At 31.1% G+C, this 21,226-nt stretch overlaps 1 protein-coding gene across 1 annotated transcript in view; it reads right to left on the reverse strand.

The window, feature by feature from the left end:
• The window catches only part of LOC118182011 (uncharacterized), a 31,032-nt gene extending 18,246 nt beyond the window's left edge, over positions 1-12,786 (reverse strand). The window contains exons 1-2 of the mRNA XM_035351269.2: positions 12,568-12,786; positions 9,208-9,347 (exon numbers count right to left, since the gene is read on the reverse strand). Coding sequence (XP_035207160.1) covers positions 9,208-9,347; positions 12,568-12,687 — 260 coding nt within the window. The 5' untranslated portion in view covers positions 12,688-12,786. The remainder of the gene's footprint in view (positions 1-9,207; positions 9,348-12,567) is intronic.
• Between the last annotated feature and the right edge of the window lie 8,440 nt (positions 12,787-21,226).

Consider the following 21,226-nt stretch of genomic DNA (forward strand, 5'->3'; position numbering starts at 1 on the left):
TATTTTGGCCAACCTGTCTTTCCTAATCAAAGATTTATTTATAAATTGTTAATAGCGTCAGAGGAAATTTTGGAGGAAACCTCGCTAATTGCTTCTTCAATGAAGTGCGAGATATTTGGATAACAGATGAAGATGGTTAAAAGATCCGATTCAATTATGATTTCGATTTTTTTTGTGGTACTTATCAATAAACAAGAGGTTAAATTACTCAAAAAAATGTAAGTACATATTTTTCTTTTATTTTATAATTGTATACTTCAATTTTTGTTAAAAAAATTAATACACTATTTTCAAAAATTGCTGAGATAATTATTGTCACATATGTTTTAATGTTAATTATATTTTATATAACGTATTTTAAAGTATTTTAATTTAATAATATTCTAATTCTTTTAAATGTTGGTAGGATGGTTTTTAATTCGATATTCAATTTCAGTAATATTTTAATCTAATTAAACGTTGGCACAATGTTTTTATAGCGGTGTTTTTATTCTCTTTTTTGCTATATGAAAGTAATAATAGCCTTACTTTAGTACTTTATACTCATAGTAAATGTATTTATTTACACTTGCGTGCCATCTTAAAAAAGACATTTTCAACAAAAAATTAATCCATTACTTTTAAAGATATTTATTTTTATTTATTTATTTATTTATTTATTTTTTTTTTTAAGTTTCGAATACTTTACTATGTGTAAAAACAGCTTTTTTCAAGATGGCTGACGATTGTAAAAATCGCGCCAACAATTGCGCCAACGTAAATCGCCAAAAAATCCGTGCAACCGTCTACCAAAGAAGCACCAACAAATCAACTAAATATTTATATTTGCCTGTGTTTCTTAAATATTTGTTCAATATTTTTCTTAATTCATCCTTTTAGGCATCTTTAGGTTGTTTAATATTAAGTTATTTCACAACAGTTATAAGGTCTGTCATTTTACACTGCTCTATTTATAAAGAAAATTTTTTAATACTCTGTAATAATTTTTTCTACTCTGTAAATGTGAGCTGATAACGTATTGTCTCAGTTGACAAGTGGCGCCAGCTATTGTGAAAAATTATACTTAATAAATGAAGATTTTTATTTTGAAAGAAAGAGATCATTCACAAGAATTTACTGTAGAATTTTCAAAACCCCTTCATTTTTCAAAAATTGCATTACAGGAATTTAGTATGGAGATTTCATGGGATAATATAAACGACTTTTACAACAACAATATATTTAGTTATTGGAATGGAAATGAAGGGATTAAAATTAAAATTCCTAATGGATTTTATGTATTGGACAGATTGAACTTTAGCATTCAGTATTTACTATTTAACAAGGAATTTAAGGGACCAGAAAGCAAAAGAGAAAAAGAATTAAAAAAAATATATATCTCCTATTCAACTCGGAAAAATAGAAGAAGAAAATAAATTTAGTATTAAATTAGCTTATAAATTCGATTAAAAAAAGATTACCTTCCTAAAAACATTAAACTTTTTTTTATTAAATCAAATAAAAAATCCCATATTGGTCATAACGGTAGTTTTTTACAAAAACCGACATCTGTAAAATGCGTATTATTTTGTATGAAATATATAAGAGGAAATCACCTCAAAAGGTACTATCTTTATTTACGCAAAAACCCAGTAATTATAATGAAAAATTTGCTCTAGAAAAGTAGATTTTTTTCTTTTATAATAAATGGTAAGAAAAACTTATACATATTTTTAAAGAAATAAACGGAAAAGGTATTATAGGTATTATTAGAGGAGGAGATTTTCTTGGATGGACAGAAGATACATTGAATCCTTCTAAAATGCATATACCTGGTTATCAATATCGTGGACTTTATACAAAATATAAAGAAAGATCAGAACGTGGTGATCCTGGAATCACTACAACTGATAAAGCATGTAAAAAACATGATTTGTTTATAATAAAACAAGAGATAAAAATGAAAGACATAAAGCCGAAGAATTAATAAATGATTTAGATAATATAACTGATCCAACATGGGGTGAAAGAATATCCAGAGTAATCATTAAACCAATTATAAAAGCTAAAATGAAATTTGGATTAGGATTGGAAGATTTTAAGATTTATTGTGTTAAGTGTAAAAAGAAAATTTTTAAGATACTAAAAATTATCATGAAGTGACCTCTGAAAATGGAAGATTAATGGGAAAAGGAAATTGCGTAAAATGTGAAAGTAAAAATCGTGTTTTTTAGGGAAAAAGGTCTTAAAGATCCTTGAGTCTATGTATTATAATCCTGAAACAGGTTATTGTGGAATCGATGAACTGAAAAGAAAAACAGGATGTTCTAAAAAAGATGGTGAAGAATTTTTACATACACAAGATGGTGTGTGTTGGTGTATTTAATTATGGCAAAGCACACTAGGGCTATCTGCCTAAGGGGAGGGATGCCTTTCGTGGAGGACTTTCTAAGGGAAACTGGCTCGTATATACGTTACACATGGGGAAAACCACGAAAACACCCATGCAGCCAGCCCGTTCGCGGGATTCGGACCTCGGACCGAACTACCAGTGTTCAGCGACTTTACCGCTCGGCCGCTGGTGGGCCATACACAAGATGAATACACAAAATTCAAACCTGTTATTCGTAAATTTAAAAGAAAAAGAATTTATGTTCCGAATAATAATAATCAATTTGATGCTGATTTGTTATTTGTTAAAAATTATAGTAAATGTAATGATGGAACCAAATATTTACTAACCATAATAGACGCATTTAATAAATATGTATGGGTTTTTCCTATAAAAAGAAAAACATCCGAAGAAGTAGTAGGAGGTTTTAAAAAAGTTTTTAAAGAGAGAATACCAAAATTTATTTTGAAGGATGAGGGTACTGAATTTAAAGGAAAAAATACTCAAAAACTATTTAAAGATTATAACATAAAATGGTTTACAATCAAAAATAAAGAAATCAAGTCGTCCATAGCAGAAAGTTTTAATAGAACTACTAGACAAAAAATTGTTAAATACTTAAACGCAAATAATACGAATATATATTTAGAGGTATTACCTAATTTAGTTGAAAATTATAACAATTCATATCGTAGATCTATAAAAATGACACATGTCAAAGCCAGTAAACCTAAAAATGAAATAAAAGTTTATTATAATTTATATGTTGATCCATTGCGCGAAATTCCTAGAGGACCTAAATATAAAATAGGAGATCGTATCAGAATATCGAAATATAAAACAATTTTTTCTAAAGGTTCGACTTTTACAAAAGAGATTTTTATTATATTAGATGTCATAAAATCAAAAATATATCCATATGTTTACAGTTATAGAACAAAAGATTCGAACGGTGGAAAAAATTGAAGGAATATTTTATAAAAGTAAAATAGTCAAATATAATAAAAAGATGATGTTTACAAGATTGAAAAAATATTAAAAAAGAAAGGAAATAAATATTTTAATAAAATGGTTAAGATATCCTGATGAATTTAGCAGTTGGGTAAATAAGCAAGATCTTTTATCTCTAAATAAATGAATGAATATCGATTATATAGAAGACGTAAAAAAATTAAAAATTTTATATTAACAGATAATAATAGTAATACTAATTCAAATCGCACGAAATTGGATAAAATATTATCTAAAACAAAAGGATCAGAATTAAAAAAAATTACCGAAGTTTTATTCTTAATGAATGGAAAATTATCATGACTTGACAAAAAGCTTTTATCATTACGATGATAATATAGAGAGCAAAGAATTTTCGGTATTAGAAAAAGCAAATATAGAATATAATAAAGTTAGTAAATATGAATTTTTTATCCAAAATAAAGAAGCAAAAGAGTCTTATATTCAAATAAAATTTAAAATTCTGAAGAATAACGGTCATTCTGTAGGTAATGATAATGTTACAGCAAATTGCGGATTCGGTTTATTTACTGGTAAAAAACTGACAATAGGTGGTAAAACTATTGAACATACTAGTGATTATTTTTCTATTATACAACAAGTTATAAGACTTGGTGGATATACACCTGACTATACAACAACACAACCCACTGATATGTTTTGTTTTTTTGATACGAGTAGTCATCCTAATCGAGTAAAATATATCGTTAAAGGTGATGGATGTATAACAAGTCAAACACCCATCACTGAAATAACTAACAAATTAAAAGTTGAAAAAATGAAAACTATAACAAAGGATTTGATAAAAGATGGAAAATGACAAAAGATAGTCAATCTGTTACAATGTGGTTACCATTAGGTCAAATTTTTGATTTTCAAAAATATTTCAGGAAAGCGATAACAGGTTTCCTAATAAAAATAGAATTTGATAGAGAAAAAAGTAATGCAAATATGATATAGTATACGGATATTCCCAATCCTGAGTATAAAATAGAAATTGAAGATTTATCTCTCATTTTAGCTCATGTTAAGTTTAAAAACAATGCAGAAATATTATATAAACAATTAATGTTATCCGATCAAACTATGGATATTCATTGGAATCAATACGTAATTCATAAGTCTAATGTAATTGAAAATGCACATGGATCATGCATGTATCATATCCTATACATAGTACATCGAATGAAGTTTTAACATTATATGTTGTTCCCCAATATGCAGACAGAAATGAAAATTATAAGAAAAATAATATGGTATTTGATCATTTATATATGACCGAGTGTTGGGTTACGATAAATTCAAAAGTCTTACCATGTGAAAAATATAACATGGATTTTTCTAATAAAGAATGCAACAAACCGCATGAAGTTTTTCTAGGAAACAAAGGAACAGTGATGTATGATAGATTATTTATCCTATGGTAAATTATATCTTATTATCGGTTTTGGTCTATCCTATCAGGAAAATTATACAACTGTAGAAAACTTAACATTAAATTTTCATTATACTAAATTAAAACACGTAACTGCTAAAAACTATATATTTTATTTCATTGTTTAAGAAAAAAGAAAATCCAATTAAATATGAAAGAACAAAAAGTTATATTAATTGATAGTATAGAACAGTAATAGTTTTTTTCAACTCTAATAAATGATAACTATGTATCCACCTTTTGATGATAAAAGAAAAACTGGTCCACCTGGAGAAGTTTTAAATTAACTGATGATGAAAATTATGATATGGATAATAAAATTTTGAAAAATTGTAAAAATCCTATAGATGATCAGGATGCGAGTACAAAAATATATGTTTTGAGTGAATTGGCAAATTTAAGAAAACTTGCTGATTTAAATAAATATAATATTGATGACAGTTTTTTAAATTTTGTTAATGAAACAGCTGATAAAATACAATCATTTGTTCAGAGTATTAGAAAAGAAGTGGATAATTATTTGCATTCAAGAGATGGTCATGTTTTTGATGCGAAAGACAAACGAATTGGAAATATGAAAGATTCAATAAATGAGAAACAAATAATAAAAGATATTTAGAAAAGGATGCAATAACATTAATGACAAAAGAGAAATATAATGCAAATAATAAAGTTATAACAAATGTAGCTGTACCTGTTAATGATATGGATGTTGTTAGTAAAAGATATGTAGATAAAGTTTTATTTCTTTTAACTGATAATAAATTAGATGACAAAGGTAATATAATATTTAAAAAAGTTAAAAGTTATTATTTTACGGAAGATTTAAAACTTAAAATGGATATGACCATGATATTCACTTTTTTATAGAAACACTAAAAGAATCATATATGGATAATAGTTAAAGCAAAAAAAAATTCGGATGAAAGATCCGTAGAATTTTCTATGGAACCATTTGAACTCTACGACATCACCATATTTCTATAATGGTACATGTATTTTAAATGGTAAAAAAGACGAAAAATTATCGGTAATTAATAGACTTAATACAAATTTTAATAATTTTTTTTAAAAAATGGATATTATTTGAATAAATAACATAAAAAATTAAAGATTATACGGAGCCAGAAGAATTACCTGATGCTAATTACCATCCTTTGTTACCTCAACATCCATTCAAATTATTTATAGAAGTACCGTCTGGATGTAGTAAAACAAATTTATTATTAAATCTTATTAATGGCTGTGTAAAACCAAAAGAGTTAAGATTAGATTTTGATGCATTATACATATGCGCAAAACATATAAATGAACCCAAATATTCTAAATTACAAGAGGGCCCACCAGCGGCCGAGCGGTAAAGCCGCTGAACACTGGTAGTTCGGTCCGAGGTTCGAATCCCGCGAACGGGCTGGCTGCATGGGCGCTTTCGTGGTTTTCCCCATGTGTAACGTGTATACGAGCCAGTTTCCCTTAGAAAGTCCTCCACGAAGGCATCCCTCCACTTAGGCAGATAGCCCTCGAGGCTCTGCCATAATCACACACACACACTAAATTACAAGAAACATATAATTTTTTGAGGATATTGAAAGAGATGATATCTTTAAAACTAAGAAATTAAAAAAGAATAAAGAAATATTAAATTTTTATGATAAGCATAAAAAATACAAAGTATTATTTTCTTCAGATTTAAGTGAATTTATAACAGTTGATGATTTAGATCCATTGCGTAGAAATCTTGTTGTTTATGACGATTACATAACAGAAAAAAATCAAGCAGATTTTGAAGATATATTTATTAGAGGAAGAAAGAAAAATGTGTCTATTATTTACATATCGCACAACTTTTATTTATCTTTTATCACTATTAGAAAAAATTGTAATTATTTTATATTTTTAGTACACAATCTAAAAAAATTCAGCAAATAATAAAAGATGTTGACGGCTATATCTCAAAAGAAGAATTAAAAAAATATGTATTTCCTGATCGTTTGTTCATGATCGATTTAAAAAATACAAAAATAAGATAGCGAAGAAATTTTCATCTTATAAATTATGGAAGAATATTTAGAGAAAAAAATAATTTTAGAAAAAGTTATAATTTATATTAAAAGATAACATTACTTTAACAGTCAGTAAATGTAAATTGAGTGCATCAAGTTTATCGGCTTTTCTTTTTATACCAATTGCGGCCTTAAGTTTAAGTGAAGGAATTGTTGAAGTCTTTGAGAAAAGTTTACATATTTTGGAAAGAAAAGAAGAATATAAACAATATTTTGTTTTTTATAAGCAGTTATTAAATTTACTGAAAGCTAAATTAATTTAAAAAGAAGAAGTTTATGCACGAGAGCAAGATTTTATAAATACTATATTATATTATAAATATTTTCCTGTTAATACGTAAAAGAAGCACAATTAAATGGATATAAATACATTTCCAAAGAATTTTCATCCTAATAAATGAATGTTAACTGCGGTGACGTTCCTAGAAACAGTTTTAAGTGAAGATTTAATTAGAAATTTCGAAGTTGCAGTAGATTGGCAATTGATATCAAGATATCAGAAATTATCGGAACCTTTCATTAGCGAACATAAAGATAAAGTAGATTGGGAAAATATATCAACTTATCAGAATCTATCTGAAAGTTTTATAATTATGCATGAGAATGAAATTAAATGGGATATTGCATCTAGGTCACAAAAATTATCTGAAAATTTTATTGTAGATAATAAAGATAGTCAATTGGGATTACATATCTGAATATCAGACTTTAAGTAATAATTTTATTTAAAAAAATTTTGAAAAATTAAGTATGAAATTAGTTTCTAGATATCAAAAACTATCTGAAAATACTAACGAAGAATTAAAAGATGTAGTAGATTGGAATGAAATTATAAAAAAAAAAAAAAAAAAAAAAAAAAAAAAGCAGACACATAATCAAAATTTTTTAAATAAACATGAAGATAAAGTTGATTGGTGTAATTCAAATTTACATAAACAGTTATCGTAAAATTTTATTAAAAGACACAGTGAAAGAATTCATCTTAAATTATTAGCACAAATATGTGCAGGTATTAATAGAAATTATGAATGATAATTTTTTATAGTTTTTCTAGGGGGATATTTCCTACTCTGGATTCTCTTTCAATTTTTAATATATTTTTCATTTTTCCAAGGCTGATGATCACTGATAAAAATCATTGTTTTTTGTTAAATTATAATATATTTTGTTTACTTTGAATTGTTCTTAAATTTGATACTTGAAAAAAAAATGTAAAAAATACTTGATTTTTTAACTATTTTTAAACTTTTTTGTTCTTTTTTAAAGTATTTTAAAGTAATGTCTAAAAAAGACATTAAAATTAGTGAAAATTTTATCTACGTTTTTTGAGCGAGTTTTAAAAATTGAGAAAAATACGAAATTCAACAATTCGTACAAAAAATTCACTATTTTTTCACATCAAGGAAAACTGATGTGTATTTGTGAAAATAATATTAATTGTCTTGTGTTGTGATATTAAAAATGGGAAAAATAGTAAAAAGGTAGAGTGTGCCAGAGTATAATACATGTACTGCTTTTGTATTTATCAAATTAAATATCTTGTAAATTAGATAAATGTTTAATAAAAACAATGCAGGGATTATTTTTCTGCCTTAAGAAAAACAACTTAACATTCATATTTAAATATGATATTAAAGATTACATATATTTAAATAATACGTAGTGTGCTTAAAGTGCTCGGCTTGTTAAGCAGTAATAATTTGAAATTAAATTAAAGATCTTATGTCACGTAAAATGGTAACATTTTGGAAGTTTGAATAGGCAAACTAAGTGGAGGTAAAAGTTAAAGATATTACTATGGATAACAGACGACATATTTTTTCTGATTTTTTTAACATTCACCGGGACCTCCGAAAGTTTCAATACTTTGTAAATACTGGTTTTAATAACTTAATTACCAAAAAATTAACTTTTTAAAACATATAATTAGCAACATGCATTAAAAATTTCAAAACATTTTAGCAATTACTTTCTGAGTTATGAGAAATTGAATATAAATAATAATAACTGCATTTAAAGATTCTACTACAAATCTCTTTGATATGGAAATATGGAAACTCAGAAAACCTTTTTAACTCATGTAATAATCACGACATTGGGGATAATATTTACTTGTAAGCAAACAAAATTTTTGCTAAAACTTTAAAATTAATTTTTAGAAGAATTTTGTCAAAATATAGGAATCAGTAGCTTTAATTTATTTTTGAGACACAGAAATGGAAGTTAAGTTGAGACTTATTCCTTTCATAAAGCGAAGTTTTTTCACTTAATATTCACACACACACGCACAAAAAAACAGTGGAAAAAAAGGAAAAGATTTTACTTACGTTTTATTGTCCCTTATATAGGTTACTGTGAAGTAAAGATCGTTGCCTACTACCGTCATAAGGTATGTGTAACATCTCTCTGTGTTTACTTTTTCAAACATGTTAGTATAGCTGGCAAACAAGTACCATCTACCGGAAAGCTGTTGAAAAACGAAAATCATGAGATTTAAACAAAAGGTTCTAGCAGTCTCTGCTTAATGTTGTTCGACTAGTCTGTAGAACAATATTAAGCACAGATGAAAGGCGATGTAATTTTCCTTAAAATGCATCTCACAATTTAACATTCTACTTATATGCGCAATCTAACATTAAAAAATGCATCAATACAGAATTGAAGTGTTCATCAGGCATATGATACTTCATGTAATAAGTAGCCTACGTAAACAGTACTTCGTGGTCAAAATAATCTCTCTTAACGTCCAACGACAGGAGTCTTTGGCGAAAGAAGACAGAAGTTAATGATACAAAAAATCTATCAACTGCAAGCTGGATCTCTCGATCGTCAGCGAATTTTTCTGTGCCTAAAAAGCGCTCGAGATGGCAGGAGAAGTGATAAGCAGCGAAAGATTAGTCATCGAAATATGGCAATTGAAGAAGACTTTGATACCGCAGTTCTTTGAGAGTCTGTACAGATATTCGTATGTAGTGTGAGCTGATATTGTGATGTATCTTCAAAGCACCATGTCTGTTGACCACTGTTGATGCCAGATAATGACTGAAGAATGCCAGAGATTCTCTGGTATCAAGGGAGCCATTGTCTGGCATTAACAGTCTACTCTGTTGATGCCAGACAATGGCTCTGCCACAGGCACTGATAAACTGCTTTATTTCCAGTATGACATCACGCTGCGAGGCCTGTATGGCTGTGAGAGGGAACCAGTAACTCCCTAGTAACCCATTTCTTTTGTGTCTTCTGCAACCGCTGTTTCAGACCTTCAGACTCCCATGAGTGTTGCACACGAACATGTGTGTCGGTTATAATTATAGAATTTTTCTTTTGTTTGTATTATATCAACCTATATTCACACCAAAATGTTTTTTAAATCTGTCCAGTAGTTCTGGGCATCGTAGATCAAATATGAAAATTTTCTTAATTTATTTCACCAGTGTATCTTCAAAGCACCATATCTGTTAACCACTGTTGATGCCAGAAAATGATAGTTTGTTGACTAAACTGTAGATGCCAGAGAATAATCTGAAGGTGTTTTAACGCTGTTTAGCACAATAGTAAATCGCCGGTGATAGTTTCGCCTGAAGGAAGATGCCACAAATCATTCCAGCAGCAAAGCGCTATATTAAACCACCCACATGTTTTGGCAAGTATGGGAGATTATTTTTGCACTGTATTCTGGTTTTTGTTTGCTATCACCTTACTGTGCTCATCTTCTACGATAGTGTTTGCTATTCCCTTTTTCATCCCATGTTTTCATCCGAGGTCCCCTTTATTCTTCAGACTACGCGAAATGCAAAGTTCTCGACAACGAGCTTCATTGATCGGTAGTAACTCATATAGCACAACTTATATAAATTTCCATCGGACTGTGATACAAATTCAAATTAAGGTTCCCAACTGTTAAAATACTCAATAACGCTTGCTGGAGCATGACGCAAAATGTAACAGGCATTCATATGGGAAGCCACCTAACTGTAATGTTCTTCAGCATGTGTTAGCCCAAACTAAATCTTTAGCTACATTAGTGAATGTAATGGACCATTGGTGCCCTCTTGTGTAGGGTATCAGTGCATGCATGCATTTTTGACGTGACGTTTTCTTTTTTTTTTCTTTCCTAACAAGTCGTGTAACACTTCCTCGTCTTGTGATCCAGTAGTCCGTTCTGCTACCCCTCCTGAGAGGGCGATGTAGTAGCAGCAGATAGCTTCTGCAAAGGGGATTTTAATGCTGTCAAGCTAACATCTTAAAAGCCAGGGACAGCAGTCCTCTTCTGCAGCACACAACAGCAACAGCAACAATAAGTGTTCAGGAATATTTTCTCTGATTAAATAAATAAATGCTTCGGCAACCAGCTTAAAATACTTTTTATAACAAAGCAAAGTATGTAAACGATTTTAATGAGTCAACTAGTTCGCACAGATTTGCCACTGCTTACTTGCTAAGTTTTTTTAAATCAAAAATTCATTAAAAATTTACAAATACAAAATAAATAACAAAAAAGATGACCTCATTCTATGAAAATACTGAATATTTTTCATTAGATAGATGATGAATTAAATGCATTTTTACTATTTAAATAAAGCCGATTCAGAAGTAAGAAATGAACATTTTTAAGCTTCTACTGCTTCCAAATAGCTTAGTTTGTTAATTCACAACAAAAAGATTCCATTTGAAAGAGATATACTTTGCCGCCTTGTGGCAACAGACTCGAATGAAAAGTGAAACGACGTATTTATAGTTATATTACGTCGTATCGGTGTAAAAATCCTATTTCGAGACTAACAGCCTTTTTCGGCTAATAAATGAAGAACAATTTTGAAATTAAATTTCTGTCTTTTGATTGCACATGTTCAGGTAGAGAACTACGTGTGTTCAAAACATGGCGGCTTTAGGTTCAGCCATTTTTTTCACAATGTGAGAAAAATGCAAGACATAGAAGAAGACAGTAAAACTTTTAACAGCTTTCGATATCTGTCATGGCTAATGGTTAAGGTTTACAGATGAAGATAACAAAACTGAATGTCGACAAATCACCAATTTTTATTTTCACACATCATCACATTTATATCCAATTAATTTGGCATATACGTATTTTATCATTATTAAATTTCTATGTACTTTGGTTTTTTAAATTACGTAAATTTAAAATTACGTAAAGAAATTACGTAGGCATTTGGGACGAGGAAGCAAGTAAGCGTGGGTTTTGGCATCACGGAAGCTAAGGAAAGAAATCGCCAGCGGTATTAATACTAAGTACATGCAGAAAGCACTCTATGCTATGATTTGTGAATTTTAGGTTATTATATGATCATGGAAAGGTCTCGAATTTGGGAGAACAGGTGAATTTAGGGAGAGAGCATCAAATCTAGAATCGTTAATTTTGAGGTTGCCAGTTATTTTTAAAACAGCTATCATATTTAATTATATTTTACATACATATATACAGATTCTTCATTATTTAACAGTGGAGAAGAACAAAATGATATTTTTTCGAAATTTCTAAGAGAAAGATTCCAAATAATATAATTATATCAGGAATATTAAAATGAATAAAACTGCTGCGCTCCTGTAATATTTTAATATAGAATTCAGCATCAGAAATCGAGTCTTTTAAAATTAAGTTTTTTAAAATTTTATATCTGAATTATCAAAATAAATCTGTTTAAAAAATAACTTATTTTTTATACCTTCAATAGTTCGAAGTCTTCTTTTATGGGAGGCTGGACACTGCACACGTCAATTTCCTTAGCGTCTATAACAAGAAACAGCCCAACAAAGAAAACTACAAATTTAGTCATCGAAGCCATTATATGAATGCAGGGACTGCCACAGTAACAAAATGATGACGGGAAAAATGGTTAAAAATGTTGGTCTAAGAATCGTTTAAATATAATGTTTTAGTCACAAACAGCTGCCTAAGTCTCGTATTATCTCTCCTTTCGAAGTGTTATCGATATTGAAAGGAAACTAGCGTGCTGTTAAAATGTACGATAATTTGTGGAAAAATACTGAAGTATTCAATTTCGCGCTTTGTGTTTTTAGCGGTCCTACAGCATCTGCTTGATATTAGCTAAAATAATAATATATCAACACATTTATTTAAAGGGTTCTGTTTCCAAAATCTTATTATATTTATCGTGATACTGAATGTTTAAAATTTCTTACTAAAAATACCAATTTTTCCTCATAAGGCATACACAACAGTATCATTTGCTGAAGCGACAAAAATTTCAAACACTTAGCATCTTGCAAAAAGATTACTAGGTTTTTGCGAAAACACGAATATATCAACAATTTTTTGAATGACTCATAGTTTTCGTAGTCCCATGACCAGAGTTAAAAAGATAACAGAAACGTGGGGATGAAGTAAGCAGAATAATTATAATGTATAATAGCCACAGCAAAATTCTTATCTTGAAAAGATAAGAATCTATAAAATTCTTATATTAGAAAAGGCGAATGCGGAAAAGTGAATTGATCAATGTTCACAGAGCGTTAAGTTTTGCCAAACTTTTATTTTTCTCATATTCGCTATACTATTTGCATTTGAGATGCAAACTGATGAAAATGTCCGGAAGTTAAGTATTTCTGGATATCAGCATCTGTAAAAACTGTTACTGCGTGAAGTCGTAAAAGAGGTTCCAAATTTTTGGTTAATTTTTTTGCTCTGCTGATATGTTTATTCACAAAGTTTACACGAACTATTAACACAAAAAAATACTGACTCGGTATTTGAAAAGTCTAGAAAATGTAAAATGCTAATTTAATTATTTTTTGTTTTGAAGCTGTGGATGGCAATGGTGTGTAAAGCAATTATTTGTAAAGAGAATCCTAAAATTTCAAAATTTTTATTTTTTAAAGCAGTTAACATGTTATAGTTATGTACTTAAAAGTGTTAATTTTAAGATTCGAGTAATGCAGTCTGTAGGATGTTATAAGCCTTATTATTATGATTTGCATTCTGCCGGGTGTTTTGATGTTATTTTAAGATATTGTGAGAGGAATGTGCTTTAAGGCAGGAGTTGACTGTTTTAGTTATTAATAATGTCAATGTAATCGATCGTAGTTTACAGCGTTAGCAGCAACATAAGCATCTTGGTTAACATGATTCAGAAAGGAGAAGAGAAAAAGTAATGAAAAAGAAAGGAAGGTCGAAGAGAAATTTTTTTTTTCAATGGTTAGGCTAAAAAGTTACAAAGAATTAAAATCTTATGAACAGAGGTTACAAACAATACACCTATGATGAAAAAGACCGAAGTCCTTGCCTCCCAGGACGTTGGGCCCACCAGCGGCCGAGCGGTAAAGTCGCTAAACACTGGTAGTTCGGTCCGAGGTTCGAATCCCGCGAACGGGCCGGCTGCATGGGCGTTTTCGTGGTTTTCCCCATGTGTAACGTGTATGCGAGCCAGTTTCCCTTAGAAAGTCCTCCACAAAGGCATCCCTCCCCTTAGGCAGATAGCCCTTGTGTGCTTTGCCATAATTAAATACACCAATACACACCCAGGACGTTGGACAAGGCACAAGTACATTTATTGGTTATTTGAATTTAAGGGGTGTTGGAAGCCAAAAATTTTCAAAAAACGGTGATTTCGGATTTTTGCATTTTCAATATCTCTATACTTTTATCTTTCTAAAATTACCATTCTTTAATCTCTATAAAATTTAGAACTGTAAAAAAATCTAGTTTTAATTTGTCATCAAATGCTTTGATAAATGAGGTTTTTTACATAAAAACGCGTTTTTCTCCAAACGTGATTTTTCTGTACTCAATGTGTCTTTTCTCAGGAACTGCTGCTCAGAGGTATCTGAAATTTTTATTACTTATTTATTAGGCTTCCGAATATTTACTGAAATGAGCTTTTTTGTGACAAACTAAGAAAAAAAATTTAAAAGCATTTTTTTTGTGTGAGAAAAGGGCTAAATTTTCCTATGCCTAATAAAATAATCTGTAAATTACTCTAAAATTCGAAATGTTTCAAAAACCTCATTCCAATATAATCAAATAGGTATACTTTAATTATATAAAAAATTTCAAGCGTGTATCTACAGCAGATTTTGAGAAAAGGTACATCGAAAATGTCCAATTTATAAATTGTCCGTATAGGGGTTTCTGATACCCCTTGAAGCATTGTTCTATTCGTTACAGAATCGGAGTTTACAGCTCTATTAGATCACGATTTATAGCAATACATAGTGACATTATAGCATAAATTTTAGGAAAAACCTTTTTTGAAGTCGAAACTTTATTTTAAAAATTAGCGTAAAAGTTGATTCTATGTTCTAAATGCATGGCAGTCTGTCCAGGGAAACAATATTTCTGGTGGAGGTTGAGATTTGTAAAAAAAAGAAAAGCTACCACCCACCTGTCAAAGGCAATTCTCTAGGATGTGCAATGAATTTATGAGAGCGGTTAAATTTTTTAGTTTCTGAAACTCCTGGAGATGATCACTATGTACATTGAAACGCTAGAGACACCCATACACCTGCAGATTTTTGGAGGATGTGACCAAATACGTGCGAAAAAAAATTAATGGTAGTTTTTCCTACTGTCGCATTCTGCTTGATAGATAGAATTATGTTGGCAGGTGATCTAGGTCAAAAAGTGTTGAAATCTTTTCTTTTTGTTTCCATGCCTACACATTTCTGTTCGAATTCTCTTCCATACTATCATACTGTTTTTTCGCTGTATTCTTTCCAATGACTTCGCTGTATTCTTTCCAATGACTCTTTAACGGGTGTACTTTATTTCGTGAGGTGTGCTGTAAAGATAATGGTCTTGGTTTTTATCATCTCTTGAAATATATTATATTTAGGGCTTCGGCCGGATCTCGATGATCTATTTCTTCGTACGGATTTTTGTAGGGCTTCCGCAATTCTAGTTTTAGAAATTAAGCCTTGAGTGCTGCATGTCTGAAAACGATTGTATACGCCGAAAGAGGAAATCAATGATTGCCAGTAAGAAATAATTTGAGAAATTTTGCTCTTTATAAATACAAAAATTCATCATACATCAATATCATATACAAGTTCATTAAAACGACAAGCAGGCCAGTCACATTTCTTCCGCAAATTTTCCCAAAAACTGTACTGTAATACACATTAAAAAATTTCACTTATCATTCACTTTGTATTCTACATATGATATCTAATAATTTTGAAATTCTCAGACTAACAGTGTAACTTAAAAAAATGAGGGTACTTTTTTTGTATTTCAGTTTTCATTTAAATCCAGATATTTTATATTGTTACGAAATGTACAGGCGTGGTATGATAACTTCCCCGCAAAGAATTTTTTGGGTTGCCATAAAATGGAAAGGGAAGGCAGGATTGCCACATTTGGCGAGAATTCGCCCTTTCAGCGATATATGGCGACAAAATTGGCGATATGCCATGGACGGATGGAGAACCTTCTGGAACGAATTCTTACCGGTTTAGCCCAGAATGTTGTCGAACACAAGCCGAAACTATATAAAGCCTGCTTGTCCGCAGTCAGTCAGTGAGTGTGTGTCTCTCATCGAGTGAGTGTGTCTCCTCTAACGAGTCAATCCCTGCAGAGACGATCGCGTTGACAGCCGGCCCGCGAGTGCTGAAGGGGTCGTCGAGTGCACTGAAAGAGTCTCGTAAAATATCGCGGTTACTGCATCGTCGAGAGAGCGTGTTGAGTTCCGGGAACGACTGAACAAAGGAGTCGGGTGCTGTGCTCGTGTGTCGTCGAGTGCATCGCGAGTCGTAGCGTGGAGAGTCGCGAGAGTACGTGGAGTTCCGAGAAAGACTAGGCAGAGTCGGAAGCTGTACTCCGGAAAGCAAAGTCGGGTGCTTTGCAGGAAGCTGTCTCCACCGTGATAGCCTGATAACCTGAAGGCTGTGTCGCTGATCGTGTCAGCGTGTTTATAGTAGTTCATCGACCACTGTAAAACGTGTTTTGGAGCTGTCCTGACAATATTGTCTAAATAAAGTGTGTTTCGATACTTCATCAAGTGTCGTCGTTATTCACTCCAAATCTACGAACCCCGTACGAACGTGAAGGAAGAAATAACGTAACAGCTGGTGTCAGAAGAATAAGAAAAAGCCGTAACAATATTATATGAAGTACTCCAGCCTACTACTTTAAAATATAAACGTCAAATTTCTTTTCCGATTTTCAAACTCTGATTCGCATCCACGGGAACAACAACTACATGAAAAAGGTCGAGTCGCTTGATTCTTTTCACCCCGCTTCATTTCTGTTTAGAGTGGTTAGAGCCAGTTTATCGGCGAAATAATAAGCTAAGGCACAGACCATGTTTCGTCAAAACTGTACATAGTTTGGTAAAAATATCTGAAGAAAATCTTGCTAAAAATATCTGTACAGACCGCGATCCGGACGACCCTATATTCCTGCTGAAGTATTTCAGAACTGCAGCAGAGAAATGTCGTTAAAAACATCGTATGGATGAAAGACTGTGCAAGACAGGAGTCTTGTGTTATCACTTGTCCTTTACAATGCTTTTCTTCGCAAATATTTTACGCCAGCAATTTTTGTCATACGTGTATCCTTCCGACATCATTTATGGTTTTCCAATGGGCTGATTAAATTGTGCAGTAAAACGGTAGGTGTTGCTGTACGAAAAGTTCGAAAGTTTTTCACTGTAACCGTAACCGTAAGAATTCTAGTATTCATCTCAACCTTAAGAGTTTACGTTCAAATAACAATATCTGAAATTTTATTTCGGTTAGTTGAATGGAGAGGCAGTTAAGGTTCATATAACTGGAAAATTTTTTACAACCACCTGTATACATAATATACGTGCATGTGTATGCATATTTATATAATGCATATGATCATATATTTTTGTGCTGCCAAAGAAACTATGGCAATCCATATCAACAAAAACATGTATGTCCAAGGTAATGTGAGTGATTGAAGCTGTCAAAATATTTATAAATATAAATACATACAATCAAAATCGTAAAAAACAACCTTATATTTAGCGTAGGTATAATGAAACACTCAATCGATTTCGAGGGCAGCTAAAGGTCCCTCCTCATCAGGAGAAAGAAATACATAGAAAGAAGAAAATAGGAATCACAGAAACACGTGGTGCTTATCAGCACTGCACGTGGTTATAACTAGATTTTTAATCAGAGTTGCACTGGCCGCCTACTTTTACTGAGCCAGGCTGTCTGATCAAGCATAAAGAAATATTAGCGAAGTTAAAATAGGGAGCGAGGGGCAAATGCACATTACGCTCAAAATCTGAACTTCAAATAATGGAAAGCAACCACTGAACGGATTTTTATACCCTCTGGTAGTACCAAGTGCGAGGAGGTAACGCCATCTATCGGCAAAAATAATTGAATTAAGACAGTAGAATTTTAAAGGCATTAGGAAGGACTGGATTGGACTTCAAATCATTAACTAAACTTTCTAAATCTTTGTGAATGTGAAAAGCCTCAAGAAAATCCAATTCGCCTATGGAAGAAGCCTTTTGGATGATTTTTGCATACCCAAAATCAAAATTATGGTTAAAAGTCCAGCTATGATACGCTATTGAAGACTTGTTAATTTCCCCTTTTTTGACATAAGATTCATGTTCCTTGATACGAAACTTCAACGCTCTTTTTGTTTGGCCAATATATCTTAAACCACACTGACATGATATACTATAAATTCCCCAAGAATTCAAGACAGAAACGCAATCTTTTAGAATCGAAGGGTGAATTTTATTAATAGGGGAGAAACCGACTTGAAAATTGAATTTCTGGAGAATCCGTGCAATTTTATAGCTAACAGAAGGATAAAATGGAAGCACGACAAGGTCATTGATATTATTTCTAACAGTGGAATGTCTTCTTTGATGGGAATCTGAAAATTTTTTGATGGCTTTATCAATAATCACGGGAGAAAATCCACGGTCAATCGCAACTGCTCTCAAATAATTAAGTTCATTGGTAAGCAAAGAATCAGAGGAACAAACTTTTAGCGCGCGGAAAACATAATAGTAAAAAGAAGCCATTTTTTGCTTAACAGGGTGGCATGACTTGGCATGGGGTGGTAAACAAACTGCAAAGGGTTTACGGTACACAGTGGTGCTAAAATCGGTTTCATTGCGGATTATAAGAATATCGAGGAAGGGGAGGGAATTGTTGGATTCAATTTCAAGAGTGAATTGGATGGCTGGATCAATTGAATTCATAATAGATAGAATCTCGGATAAATCCTCTTTATAACCGTCAAAAAGTGCGAAAGTGTCGTCAACATACCGAATCCAAAGACGAAAAGATAATTTATCAAATAATTTCATCTCAAAATAGTGCATATAAATGTCAGCAAGTACCGGACTGAGAGGATTACCCATAGCCAATCTTTCAACTTGACGAAAATATGCATTTTGGAAAACAAAGTGGGTTTGACTTAGAGAAACTTTAGTAAGCGAAACCAACTCATTAATTTCAGTATGTGTGAAGTGAAATTCCCGAAGCCTAGTTTCAAGACAATTTAGTGCTCCTTCGACCGGAACATTAGTAAACAATAATTTGACATCAAATGAAACCATAATGGAACGAAGTGGGGAAATATTTTTAAGTTTATCAATGACTTCAACAGAATTTTTTACAGTGTGAATATTGTTATCAAGTAGAGGAGAAAATCTGGAAACTAAATATTTGGCCAAAGGATATGAAGCAGTACCTATGTTGGAAACAATTGGTCGAAAAGGAATACCGGTTTTGTGGACTTTTGGAAGAGCATAAAGTCTAGCGCAATTAGTGATAGGCGGAATAAGTGATTTCTTCAACTGAGTTGGCAGAATGTGGGAAGATTTAATAGTACTTTTTACTTTCATGAGGTCCGAAGTTGAAGGATCTTTAGGGATCGAGCAGTATGGGCCTTCATTTATCAATTTAGAGACTCCAGTAATATATGTGTATTTTTCCATAACAACGATCTGTCCGCCCTTATCAGCTTTACAGATAATGATATTAGTATCAGAATGAATTTCACGTAAGATCTCATTTTCCTTTTTGCTAAGATTAGAACCCAAAGATTTATTGTTAAAATTAACGTTATGAGTAATTAGGTGGCGGATTGTATCCTTCTGCGTTTGCGAAATTTTGGAGAATTTAAACGCTTTCTCTATAGGGGCGATGATTTGAGAAATTGAAGGTTTAGATGTCTTTGAAAAGTTGAAATTATATTTTAATACTTTTAACTGATCCTCCGAAAGATTCCTATTGGAGATATTAACGATGGAGTTAACGTTTACAGTGGGAAGATCAGCTAGATAATTGGGACTATCCGACTGGTGTGTGAGTTTTTGGAATTTAGAAATGAGCACATTTTTAAAATGTGCTCATTTCTAAATTCCAAATTTTCAAAAATCCGATTTTGATTGTCACATTAGCGTGTTTCTCTTCTAGTCTATAAGTACATACGTTGATTTAATTATTTTTTCATTTCTTGATTATTTAATTAGTTTCAAAGCAGGGTGCGCGATAATAATAATTAACATTAACAGTAACAGATAATAAATACTGTATTTTGAGGAAAAATAATTATGGTTTCCGTATTGTATTTACACTTGTCTTTTAAAGCTAGAAATATCTTAATTGCTACATCCAGCTTGAAAGTAATTCATTTAAAATTTTTAGTATAAATGGTTTTACGATATTTATGCAGCCTTGTAATGAAGTAAATTTAAACTAAATACCAAACTCAAATTAAATTTCTGTTCTGAATTTAATTTTTTATCTCATTTTCATTTTTTCTATCATCTTTATGTAATTCATTTTAATATTTGAATGCCTTTTACTCAAGATTTCCTTTAATTAAAAAGCTAAAATTGATTAGGAGTTAAACACCTAACTTTAGTAATAAAATATCTTACTTCAAAAAAAAAAAAAAAAAAAAAAAAAAATCTGAAATGTTTCAGATTTTAAATTACGTCCAAAGGGGCGTTTTTTAACATTTTGTGTGTTACCTTTCTTTATTAAATATCATGTTCCTCGCACTTAAACCATAAGATCCAGTGCAACAGCAATATCGCAAAATAGTTTTAAAACGAGCATATCTTTAGAATTTCCGATACAGAGACTCACGCGCTGGAGATAAAAATTTTTTTTCTGCACAACGCTGCCATTGCTCGCTTTGAAATCCTTGAGTTTGTTAATCAAAAATTCGTCAAAGTTTTAAAAAATAGGAAATCGATCATAAAACAAATTTCAAATTTCAAATTTGGTCTTCCACATGCTCATATTCGTTGGAGGATTACGTTATTCAAAATTCGATGACTCTATGTACCGTTATTTTATGACAATGTGAGAAATATACATACATTTACGCAGATTTTTCATTATTTAATTTCTTCA

Source organism: Stegodyphus dumicola, chromosome 3, assembly GCF_044657685.1.
Source record: "Stegodyphus dumicola isolate Sdum_Otavi_A_Nest chromosome 3, ASM4465768v1".
Classification (NCBI taxonomy): Eukaryota; Metazoa; Arthropoda; class Arachnida; order Araneae; family Eresidae; genus Stegodyphus; species Stegodyphus dumicola.